Source organism: Mobula hypostoma, chromosome 8 (genome assembly GCF_963921235.1).
Source record: "Mobula hypostoma chromosome 8, sMobHyp1.1, whole genome shotgun sequence".
Taxonomy (NCBI): domain Eukaryota; kingdom Metazoa; phylum Chordata; class Chondrichthyes; order Myliobatiformes; family Myliobatidae; genus Mobula; species Mobula hypostoma.
This window is the reverse complement of record NC_086104.1, coordinates 56,118,555-56,131,403: the sequence shown is the minus strand read 5'-3', so window position 1 is coordinate 56,131,403 and position 12,849 is coordinate 56,118,555. Positions and strand designations below refer to the sequence as shown.

The following is a 12,849-nucleotide window of genomic DNA, read 5'->3' as shown; positions in this document are numbered from 1 at the left end:
CCAACAGAGACAATATTTTTCACAATATTAATCTGCAGTAAAGGGAAGTGAATTTATCACTCACATTAATTCCACCAGCTCTTCCTTGCCCTGCACTTGTCCATCTACAGTTCCTCTTCTGGTGTTTCGAACCCATCCCACAACACCAAGTTTTCTTGCTTGATCCTCTGTGTACTGAAACCAAAAAAATATAGTTTTAATTTGATTTAGTTTTATCTCTAATTGTCAGGTTATATGGACTTCTAAAAAGTACAGTTTGGATCTACATTGTTGTTGTATAATAAAAAAAAGGAAATGTCTAGCAGTAAGTTGAAGGGTAGACATTAAGCTGATCTTACTGAAAGTGAATTACTTGCTTCCTAGCTGAATAATTTGGTGTGGATGCTGGAACAAAGTAGCTGAGTACTTCAGCATTTTAGCTTTACATTTCAGAAATCCATCCATCAATCATCCTTTTTCCTTCCCCCTCAGAATAGCATTAATTTCAAAAGGACTAGAACATCAAAGTAAGGATGCAATGCGGAGGCTTTATAAGGCATTGGTCAGAACACTTACAGTTTTAGGCCCTTTATCTAAGAAGTGATGTGCTAGCATTGAAGAGGCTCCAGAGCAGAGAATGATCCTGGGAATGAAAGGGTTAACTAACATATGAGGAGTGTCCTGGCCCTCTCTGGGCCTTGCTGGATTTTAGAAGAATGAGCGGAGAATCTCACTGAAACCTACTGAATATTGAAAGGCCTCTATAAATTGGATGTGGAGAGGTTGTTTCCTATAGTGGGGGAATCTAGGACTAGAAGGCATAGCCTAAAAATACAAGGATGTCTCTTTAGAACAGAGATGAGGAGGCATTTCTTTAGCCAAAGTGTGGTGAATCTGAAAAATTCATGGCAACTGATGGCTGTAGAGGCCAAATTGTTGGGTATATTTAAGGTGGGGTTCTTAATTAATAAGGATGACAAAGATTACAGGGAGAAGGCAAAAGAATGGGGCTGAGAGGGGTAGTAAATCAACCATGGTAGAATGGTGCAGCAGACTCAGTGGGCCATAAGACCTAGTTCTGCTCCAATGTCTTATGGTCTAAATTTTTTTATTTTAACAATGTTAAAGATTAAATTCTAAGTAACCTCAAAGTAATGACTTGGATACAGTTTTTTTAACCTGGTATATGATTTCGTTTTTGCTCTCAATTAATCGTAGATATTCAAGCAAATAACTCAATATATCCATAGCCCCCAATTATTCACAGCTGCCTTTTTCATTCTAAGCTACCATGATAAGTCTGTTGTGATATCAAGATTCAGTATGAACATTAATGAGGCTGATTGGAACCAAAGAAATGATAAAGTATAAAAAAAGTCATGTACACGTCCTTGTAAGGATCTCTCACTATAGATCTACAGTACAATATTTCACCATAACACTACTTATCCAATTCCCTTTTAAAGGCTTCTGGTGAATGCACCACTATTTCCATTCTCTCTTGCATTGTAACCTAAATAATAATCATTTACTGCATTTTTCTTTTGTCATGTTCCATTTGATTTTTTTTTTGCCAATTGCCTGATATGAGTATCCTGTAGTTCCTGGCTGTTCTGCACGGCATCCTTTTTATTGACTGCATTAAATCTTCATGGCTTTCAACATTTCTTATCAGATATTATCTGAGTTTCTCTGGGAAAAACGAACAAGCCTAGAATTTACTGAATTAGGACAATGATCAAATTTCATTTTGCTGGCCTCTGAATGGAAGCCTTTGCTCTTCCAATGTATAAAAACATAAAAATTGATTGAAGTGGACATCTTACCATTCTGAAACAGACCCCTGTATGGAACAAGAGAAAGAGAAACAGGTTAGCCATATAATATAAAAAAACAATAAGAGCAGCTAGGTTAGTTTTTTGTGCACAGTACTAAGGTCTCAGCAGATGCACTAAGTAAAAACTTACAGCCAATTATTTCTTTATTTATTTTGAGATAAAGCACGGTAACAGGTCTTTCTGGGCTAATGAGCCCCCACAGCCCAATTACACCCATGTGATCAATTAACCTACAAACCCATAATCCAATCTAATCTAATCTTTGGAATATGGGAGGAAACCAGAGCACCCTGGAGGAAACCCACATGGTTATGGGGAGTATGTGCATACTCCTTGCAGACAGTGATGAGAACTGAACCCAGGTTGCAAGTGCTGTAAAACATTACACCAACTGCTAAGCCACTGTACCCCACAGACCACAGAAAATTTATGACACAAGAGGCCATTTATGCCATTGCCACTTTGCCTGTTTCCTGTCCACAAATGTGATTTAATTTTATTTTAAATATAAGAATCTTCTTTGGTCTTCTCAGAGTTGTACAGGACAGATAACAATCCAGCCAACATTTTGCTAATTTATTGTCATCTTAATAGCCTGCATTAGGATTATTTGTCTGTATCCTTTGCCTATTGAAGTGTCGGTCTAAATGTGCCTTAAACATAGTAATCACTAGACAACAGGGTGACCCATTGGGGCACCCTTTGAGAGAAGGGTAGTGCTGTCTGATGTGACCAGAATGAACATTAAGGGGACTGTCTTGTCTCCCTTTCTCTTCACCATTTACACCTCGGACTTCAACTACTGCACAGAGTCTTGTCATCTTCAGAAGTTTTCTGATGACTCTGCCATAGTTGGATGCATCAGCAAGGGAGATGAGGCTGAGTACAGGGCTACGGTAGGAAACTTTGTCACATGGTGTGTGCAGAATTATCTGCAGCTTAACGTGAAAAAGAGTAAGGAGCTGGTGGTAGACCTGAGGAGAGCTAAGGTACCGGTGACCCCTGTTTCCATCCAGGGGGTCAGTGTGGACATGGTGGAGGATTACAAATACCTGGGGATATGAATTGACAATAAACTGGACTGGTCAAAGAACACTGAGGCTGTCTACAAGAAGGGTCAAAGGCATCTCTATTTCCTGAGGAGACTGAGGTCCTTTAACTTCTGCCGGATGATGCTGAGGATGTTCTACGAGTCTGTGGTGGCCAGTGCTATCATGTTTGCTGTTGTGTGCTGGGGCAGCAGGCTGAGGGTAGCAGACACCAACAAAATCAACAAACTCATTCATAAGGCCAGTGATGTTGAGGGGATGGAACTGGACTCTCTCAAAGTGGCGTCTGAAAAGAGGATGCTGTCTAAGTTGCATGCCATCTTGGTCAATGTCTCCCATCCATTACATAATGTACTGGGTGGGCACAAGAGTACATTCAGCTAGAGACTCATTCCACCGAGATGCAGCACAGAGCGTCATAGGAAGTCATTCCTGCCTGTGGCCATCAAACTTTACAACTCCTCCCTTGGAGGGTCAGACACCCTGAGCCAATAGGCTGGTCCTGGACTTATTTCATAATTTATTGGCATAATGTACATATTACTATTTAACTATTTATGGTTTTAGAGAGCCATTCGCAGTACCACCGATGCAGCAGAGAGGGCCTCAAGATGGCTGTGGCTCAAAAGAGGGGAGCCATGGAGTCATAAGTAGCTAGCCATCTAGCCAGCTGGGGTCTGATCAGCCCCGGCTGGGTCACCTGGAGGAGGTTGTATGATGTTGAAAGACCCGAAACACCCGATGATTCCAGGAACATCACTGAAGATGTGTCCAGAAGCATCAATAGATGTATGTACACAGTATTATTTATGGTGCAACTGTAACAAAAACCAATTTCCCCCGGGATCAATGAAGTATGACTATGACTAAGTTTTTCTGAATGCTATTGGTATCACTTTGCTTTGGAAACTGAAGTACAAAATCTCAGTTTATTAGAGAAGAATGACGCGTAGCAAAGCAAATATAGCCGCTCCTCATTTAGCGAAGGACACTTTTGATGGCATCATTTCTGGTTTATCTGCCACCCTTGTGCCTCTCGTTGTCATTCTGGAGACGTGCAGCATTTTCATCTGCCGTCTCTTCAGCTCTTCTGTTGTTTATTGTCTGTCTCTGATCCTGGAGACGTGCATGCCTCTCCTCCTCTGTCTCTTCTTCTCTCATCTTTTTCCGTCCTGACTCTTTGATCCTGGAGTCAAGCAGCCCTGGCCTCATCCAGTTCTTGTTCTCTCCCTCTCCCTGCCGCTTCCCGACTATGTTTGGCATCATCTCTTGACCATAATGTCCCCTTCCCTTTCCACGCGGCATAATTAGGCTGACCTTTTTTTTTTACCCTGATGTTGGATAGAAGATACGAAGCATTAACACCAAAGGATGCTGATTATTCTTGATGATGTGGTTGACGCTCTCCTAAATGGATGTGATACAGTCACCGCTGTCCTTTGACTGCAGCAAAGGGTTTTATGGGTGTCTCGAAGTACGTCATTACAATAAGATTTACTTATCTCTTACTGATGGGTGGCAGTTAGATCTGTCCCAATCCTGCACATGCTGATGGTGATTAGCAGAATGTGATCCCTTGAAATAGAGCTGCCCTGCCCTTTTGCTCCGGTAGGTGTCACTGCTGAGGCTAGCCATGTGCATGCGTCGGGCTGTCGCGTCCCGATTTCCATGATGGCCGATCGGGTCTCGGGTGAAAGCCAGCCTGTTGATTTTTGGTGAATGAGCAATTTTATACTAATATATAACCCTGAACTCTGCCTGCATTCTGTATGTTAGTGCATTTTAATTAGATTTAGCCAAAAAAAGTGCCGCTGTAATGCACCCTTTGCGCTAATTGGAGGTCACAGACAGACAGACAGACAGACAGACCGAGCATGCGAGTTTTAGTATTATATAGCTATCTGATTCTACTACCTCCTTTGGCAGTGAGTTCCAGATATCAACGTACTCTGTGTCAAAGATACTTTTGCTTCAAATCCTCTTTAAAACTCCTACCACTCACCTTATGGTCTGTTGTTTTTAATACTCATAACATGAAAGGAAAAATGTTGACTGTTTATCTTCGCTATGCTTCTTATAGTTCCATATCTTTCCATCATTTCACCCTTAGACACCTTTTCTTGAGGGAAAACAGGCCCAAACCTATTTGATCTCCAAACCAGGTAACATCCTGTTTAATCTTCTCTGCATTCTCTCAGCTCAACCATATCCTTCCATCACTGTGGAGACCAAAACTGCAGACAATACTTCAAGTGCCGTCTAACCAATGCCTTGTAAAGTTGAAACAACATCGCAACTTTGCTATTCTCTCACTAACCCATTAAAATAAACATGATATATGTCTTCTTCGTCACCCTATCTGCCTGTGTTGCCACTTTCAGGAAACTATCATCTGAACCTTCTAGTCATCAGCATTGCTTTGCATCCCACCATTTATTTACACATCCTACCTTATTTGGCTTCTTAAAAAGCATTTTTTAAAAATCTTATTGGGGTAACCTCTGATAAAAGCAATGGAACAGTGTTTTTATATAAGTTTTCATATTTATAAAACATTTTTTGTAAAACTTTCATGCACATATCTCAATAATTTCTTTCAAAATATTTCTAGAAAATAGCATCTGCAATTCTCAGCTACCTAAAATTTGTGGGAATTTTAATATTTTCATCCAGTAGGCTCCTAATAAACAGACACCACTTCTAAACACAAAATAATCTGCAGATGCCGGCGTCAAAGCGACACTCACAACACGCTGGAGGAACTCAGCAGGTTGGGCAGCATCCGTGGCAACGATCAGTCAACGTTTCGGGCTGGAACCCTTCGTCAGGACTGGAGAGGGAAGGAGCAGAGGCCCTATAAAGAAGGTGGGGGAAGGGTGGGAAGGAGAAGGCTGGTAGGTGCCAGGTGAAAAACCAGTAAGGGGAAAGATAAAGGGGTGGGGGAGGGGAAGCAGGGAGGGGATAGGCAGGAAAGGTGAAGAAGAAATAGGGGAAAACACAATGGTTAGCAGAAGGTGGCGGAACCATGAGGGAGGAGTTAGGCAGCTGGGGGAGGGGGCAGAGTGAAACTGGGATGGGGGACGGGAGGGGGAGGAATTACCGGAAGTTGGAGAATTCAATGTTCATACCAAGGGACTGGAGACTACCCAAACGGTATATGAGGTGTTGCTCCTCCAACCTGAGTTTAGCCTCATCCTGGCAGTAGAGGAGGCCATGTATGGACATATCTGAATGGGAATGTGAAGCGGAGTAGAAGTGGCTGGCAACCGGGAGATCCTGTCTGTTGTGGCGGACGGAGCGGAGGAGCTCGACGAAGCAGTTCCCCAATGTGCGTTGGGTTTCACCGATGTAGAGGAGGCCGCAGCGGGAGCACCGGATGCAATAGATTACCCCAACAGACTCACAAGTGAAATGTTGCCTCACCTGGAAGGACTGTTTGGGGCCCTGAATGGTGGCAAGAGAGGAGATGTAGCACTTACACTTACAGGGATAAGTGCCAGGTGGGAGGGACGTGTGGACCAGGGAGTCGTGGAGGGAACGATCCCTGTGGAAAGCGGAGAGGGGTGGAGAGGGAAAGGTGTGCTTAGTGGTGGGGTCCTGTTGAAGGTGGTGGAAGTTGCGGAGGATAATGTGCTGGATCCACAGGCTGGTGGGGTGGTAGGTGAGGACAAGGGTAACTCTGTCCCTGTTGTGATGACGGGAGGATGGGGTGAGGGCCAAAGTGCGGGAAATGGAGGAGATGTGGGTGAGGGCATCATTGATGACGGCAGAAGGGAAATCATGATCCTTAAAGAAAGAGAACATTTGAGATGTCCTGGAACGGAAAGCCTCATCCTGGGAGCAGATGCAGTGGAGACGGAGGAACTGGGAATAGGGAATGGCATTTTTGCATGTAGCAGGGTGGGAAGAGGTATAGTTGAGGTAGTTATAAGAGTCAGTGGGCTTATAAAAGATGTCAGTGGACAGTCTGTCTCCAGAGATGGAGACTGAGAGATTAAGAAAGGGGAGAGAAGTGTCTGAGATGGACCAAGTGAATTTGAGGGCTGGGTGGAAGTTTGAAGTAAAGTCGATGAAATTGACAAGCTCAGCATGGGTGCAGGAGCAGCACCAATGTAGTCGTCAATGTAGCGAAGGAAAAGTTGGGGAGCAGTACCAGTATAGGTTTGGAGCATAGACTGTTCCACATAACCAACGAAGAGGCAGGCATAGCTGGGGCCCATAGCTACACCCTTGGTCTGAAGAAAGTGGGAAGAGCCAGAAGAGAAGTTATTAAGTCTGAGTACCAGTTCCGCCAACTGGAGGAGGGTACTGGTGAGGTCTATTGTCCAGAACCATCTCGGTAGTCTCCAGCCCCTTGGTATGAACATTGAATTCTCCAACTTCCGGTAATTCCTCCCCCTCCCGTCCCCCATGCCAGTTTCACTCTGCCCCTTCCCCCAGCTGCCTAACTCCTCCCTCATGGTTCCGCCTTCTTCTACTGCCCATTGTGTTTTCCCCTATTCCTTCTTCACCTTTCCTGCCTATCCCCTCCCTGCTTCCCCTCCCCCACCCCTTTATCTTGCCCCTTATTGGTGTTTCACCTGGAACCCACCAGCCTTCTCCTTCCCACCCTCCCCCCACCTTCTTTATAGGGCCTCTGCCCCTTCCCTCTACAGTCCTGACGAAGGGTTCCAGCCCGAAACGTTGACAGATCGTTTCCACGGATGCTGCCCGACCTGCTGAGTTCCTCCAGCGTGTTGTGGGTGTTGCTTGGACACCACTTCTACTTCACTGACAACAATAGCACTTCAACATCATCAACATAACCACACCATTAGGAATGCTTAGAGCCCGGCCCGCCCGCCTTTTCTATGTGATTGTGGCTGACCCATCATTTTCTTTCAGCCATCTCCACATCTTTTAATTCTTGCTGTGCATCAAATCTGTAAAAGTGAGCCATACACCCTGAAAAATGTGGAGTGAAGTGAAGGCGAGGTGGTCAATTATGATGCCTTCTCTTTCAAACCAGGCCATCATTCGAAGTATAAGTATAAGCAGTATAAGTAAATAACACTTTAAGGCATCAGGACAAATAGATATTGGCTATGAAGGTAAGCAGAGTATTATGTTTTGTAACTCCAAATCATTAAGTCCATTGTAAGGAAAACAAGAGAGCTGGGAATGTAAGATTAACTTCAGTTTTACTTTAAGTGAGGCACAAATGCATGATGACTTATGCCATTCATGTACTTTTACATAAAACCTGTAACGAATTATGTAAAGAAAAAATGCTTAATCAAACAATATATTTACAAAATTACTTAAATATTAAAGACACAAAATACACAAATAAATATTAAATAGCTATGAACTCCAACTAAATATAGAGTATCTTAACTTATATACATTATATATAAAAATATTCCATATTATACAATTACTATGTAGACATTAGATTAGATTAGATTCAACTTTATTGTCATTGTGCCGAGTACAGATACAAAGCCAATGAAATGCATTTAGCATCAAACCAGAAATGCAAAGAATAGTGTTATTTACAAAATAACTGTGAATAAAAAGTAAGTGTTACAACACACAAATATAAAAGTACTGTGACAGTACAATATGGGTGCAATACTGCTTAGTGCTGTGATGTGAGGTTCAGCAGGGTCACAGTCTCAGGGAAGAAGCTCTTCCTGTGCCTGCTGGTGCGGCAGCGGAGGCTCCTGTAACGCCTACCGGATGGGAGGAGAGTAAAAAGTCCATGGTTAGAGTGAGATGCATCCTTGATAATGCTTTTCGCCCTGCTCAGGCAGCGTTTATGGTAGATGTTCTCAATGGTGGGCAATTGGGTGCCGATAATCCTCTGGGCAGTTTTCACCACACGTTGGAGTGCTTTGCGATCCAATACGGGACAATTGCCATACCACACTGAGATGCAGTTGGTGAGTATGCTCTCAATGGTACAGTGGTAAAAGTCCGTCAATATCCTGGGACAGAGGAGAGCTTTCTTGATGCTCCGCAGGAAATAAAGGTGCTGCTGTGTCTTTTTGATCAGGATGGAAGAATTCAGGAACCAGGTGAGATCCTCGGAAATGTGGACACCAAAGAATTTGAAGCTTCATACACACTCCACTACAGCTCCGTTGATGTAGATAGGGACCCGAGTGTGGCTCCTAGCATGCCTTAAGTCCACAATGATCTCCTTGGTCTTCTGGGTGTTAAGGGCCAGGTTGGTGTCGGCACATCACGTGGCCAGGTGCTGGACATCCACAGCATAGTAAGTTTTAAATTGTCCCATTCAGGCCTAAAGATTTAATCACTGTGGAGGATTTCTTACTTTTGTGGGATAGTGTCTTTCCTGACAAGGGGGGTCACTTTGCTTGGCTGTGAAACAATATCAGGTTCTGGATCCTCCTCTGTGGAGGTTGCAGGAGTTGACTCTGGGACTGCAGGAAGTGGCTCTGGCCACCTCTCTTCTCTAACAATTGACTCAGCTCTCCTAAACTGATTGATATGTTGTCTTCAGATGATATCAAAAGCAATCTCCACTGTGTAGGAGTGGTTCAGTTCTGTCCTTAAACTTTCTGAGCTCACATTTGATCACCTCTGTAGTTCCTTGTCAGAACTGCTTGTCCAGGTGTGAAACATTAATCTTTTTGTTTGAGGAGCCTTCAATTTGTTCAGCTGTTTGTCCTGCATACTCCTTCTGAGATTGGGTTTGAGTAGATCCAATTGTGAGCACAAGGAATGACTCAGGAGCAGCATAGCTGGTGAGTTGTCAGTTGTGGAGTGTGCTGCACTGTGATATGCAAGGAGGGAACTGGCAAGCTTCTGATTCAGCGTCAGTGCAGTGTGTTCTGCTGCCATTGCTCGCAGTGCGTTTAGACTCTGGACAAACCCTTCCACCAAGCCACTTGTAGGTGAGTGGTACAGTACAGATGTACTATGTCTTATTCCATTCATTTTCAGGAATGACAGAAACTGTTCCACAACAAGCAGTGGTCCATTATCACTGACTAAGTATCTGGAACACCAGTCATTGAGAAGAGGCTTCTCAACATATCGACAGTGTGTCAGGCTGTAGCAGAGACTATTGGGAACACTTCTGGTCACTTTGTAGTTGCATCCACTACTATCAAGAAATGTGTGTCTGGCAAAATCCACATGAATCCTCTGACAGGGCAATGCAGGTATTTCCAGAGATGGAGAGGCACCACTCTTGGCATCTTCTGGTCATGTTGACATCCTGAACAGTGCATGGCAAGCAGCTCGATCTGTTGATCTATCCCAGGCCAGCAGATAAAACCAAGCCAATGCTTCCATTTGACCATGGTTAGATGTCTAGTATGTAGCTCTTCCAACACATTAGCTCTCAGCTTGGATGATACAACAACCCTCAATCCCCACATAAGTCAACCCCTGTGAACGGTAAGTTCATTCCAGCACTGGCAAAAATGGGGGAGATGGATACTCTGCTGCACATTTGAGGCATTTTGGGCTTTCATATAGACCTGAGACAGTGTGGGGTCTTTTCTGTTTTCACTTTTGATCATCTTTGAAAGGAGACTTTCAATTTGCATTCGGAAGAATAGATCAAGAGGAGTGTCCTCTTTTGTAAATGTTTCCGGTATTTCCTTTTCCAAGTGTAAACGGGACAATCCATCAGCATTTCCTTGATTAGTTATCCTCTTGTTGAATCCAATCTTGTAATGGTGTCCTCCAAGAAACAGAGCCCACCTCTGCATTCGTACTGCTGCTCTTAGTGGACCACCCTTCTGTGGATAGAAAATGGACACCAGTGGTTGACGATCAGTAACCAGGGTCAACTCTCTCCCATACAAGTACTGGTTGAGACATTTTACACCCCAAACCAGACTCAAAGCCATTCTGTCAATCTGTGCATATCTTTTCTCTGCAGTGGTATGGGAACTTAATGCAAGGGCTATAGGGCGTTTACTTCCATCACTCATATCACGTGATGGACCTATACCATAAGGCGAGGCATCACAGGCATGCTTCACTGGATAATGAACAGATTCTGATGTCATCATCTCCTTTACACTCTTGAAGTCTACCTCACACTGCTTTGTCTACTGCCACTTCTTCCTCATCTGTAGTAATGACTTCAAGGGATGGAGAACTGTAGCCAGGTTGGGCAGTAAGCTGTTATAGTAATTGACAAATTCTGAAAAAGACTACTGTGACATGTCCTTTGGCCTTCGGACATCCACCTCAGCACACTTCTGTAATTCTTCTGTGTCAATGGTGTGACCAAAATAAGTGATGCTTGGTTTAAAAATTCACACTTGTTGCATTGTGCTCTGAGCCCACAATCTTCAAATCTTTTTAATAATGTCTTGAGATTTTGGAGATGTTCTTTGTAATCTTTACCAGTAAAAATGATGTTATCCAGGTAACACTGAATGCCTGGGCAGCTTTGCAGCACCTAGTCCATAGTTTTCTGCCAGAGTACAGGTGCAGATGCTACTCTACAAATAAACCTATTATAGTGATAAAGCACTTTCTGAGTGTTTATACTGAGAAATACCTTGGACTCTTCTTTCACCTCCACCTGTAGTAGGACTACTTTGCCTGACAGTTTCCCTCCAGAAAGGTTTGCAAAAACATCCTCTATCCTGGGCAGAGGGTATTTATCTACTTTCATACTGGGTTGATGGTGACCTTAAAATCACTACAGATCCTGACAGACCCATTCTTCTTGTCTACTGGGACCACTGGCATTGCCCATAAACTCCACACAACCTTGGAAAGAATTCCATCAACCTCTATGCAATCTAGTTCATTAGCTACAAAATCATGGATGGTATAAGGAACTGGACAAGTCTTGTAAAACTTGATGTGTCATTTTCATTTAACACTATTTTACCCTTGATATGTTTGGGTTTTCCAATGCCAGCCTTGAACACTGCTGTAGCATCATCCAGTACCTTCCCTATTTCACTTTCAGTTGGCACATTTGCACAGGATGTGGCATGCAAATGGTGGATGGATCTCCAATCAAGTTGTAGTTGTCTCAGCAAATCACTGCCCCACAATGCTGGTCTATCTGTTTTTACCACAATCAAGTCCAATATGGTTTGTTGATTGTTGTATTTCACTGTTACGAATGTCCTTCCCACAGGAGTTATCTTTTCTCCAGTATAATTTCTTAGTTGGATATATGTACACTTCTATTCAGTATCTTTGAATTCCATTCAAATTCATTCTCTGGAATGACTTGAAACAGCCGAGCCAGTGTCCATTTTCATTTTAATTAATTTGCCATTCACTTCTGGTGTAAGCCATATTCCTTGTGCCTTTTTAGTTTTCACATGGTAAATCTCAAGGCTATCCAATTAAAATCTGCATGCTGTCATTTTTTCATCAACAGCGTGCAGATTAGTGCTCTTACTGAAACTGTAACTTGACTTTCTTTTCTCTTTAACCTGTGCAGTCCATTTATTTTTGACTGCTCGACATGCTGTTTGTGTATGTCCTACTTTGTGGTATTTTCTGCAAGTTTTGCCTTTAAACCTGCATTGATCTGGTGTATGTGAGCTTCTACCACAATGGTAACACAATTTGTTCAGCCAGGCCAGTTTCTGCTTAAACATTGCAATTTTGTTCATGCTCACTTTCATTCCTGACTGCAACTGGATTGTGTCTCTGTCTGCTGTTTCAGTTGATACAGTAGTTTAAACTTCTCTTTTAATGCAAGTTGTGCTTCATTTAGGAGCCATTTTTGAACGCTTTATTGCAAGATTCAACAATCTCTCAGTGCATCATTGAACCCATCACTGAACTGACAATGCTCAGCCAATCTCTTCAATTCAGCCATATACATTGAAATGGACTCCCCCTCCCTTTTGATTCCACTTATGAAACCTAATGCATTCTCCAATCAACAATGGTTTTGGTTCTAAATATTCCTGCCATATCAGCAAAGCTTATTTCAGCTGGTTTGGTTGGAACAGTCAAACTTCAAAGCAAATTGTATGCTT

At 43.1% G+C, this 12,849-nt stretch overlaps 1 protein-coding gene across 1 annotated transcript in view; it reads right to left on the bottom strand.

Annotated features, from left to right (window-relative positions):
- LOC134350546 (acylphosphatase-2-like) overlaps positions 1–12,849 on the bottom strand; it is a 124,001-nt gene that overhangs the window by 106,235 nt on the left and 4,917 nt on the right. Inside the window, exons 2-3 of the mRNA XM_063055877.1 lie at positions 1,806–1,822; positions 65–174 (exon numbers count right to left, since the gene is read on the bottom strand). Of these exons, the coding sequence (XP_062911947.1) occupies positions 65–174; positions 1,806–1,822 (127 nt within the window). The remainder of the gene's footprint in view (positions 1–64; positions 175–1,805; positions 1,823–12,849) is intronic.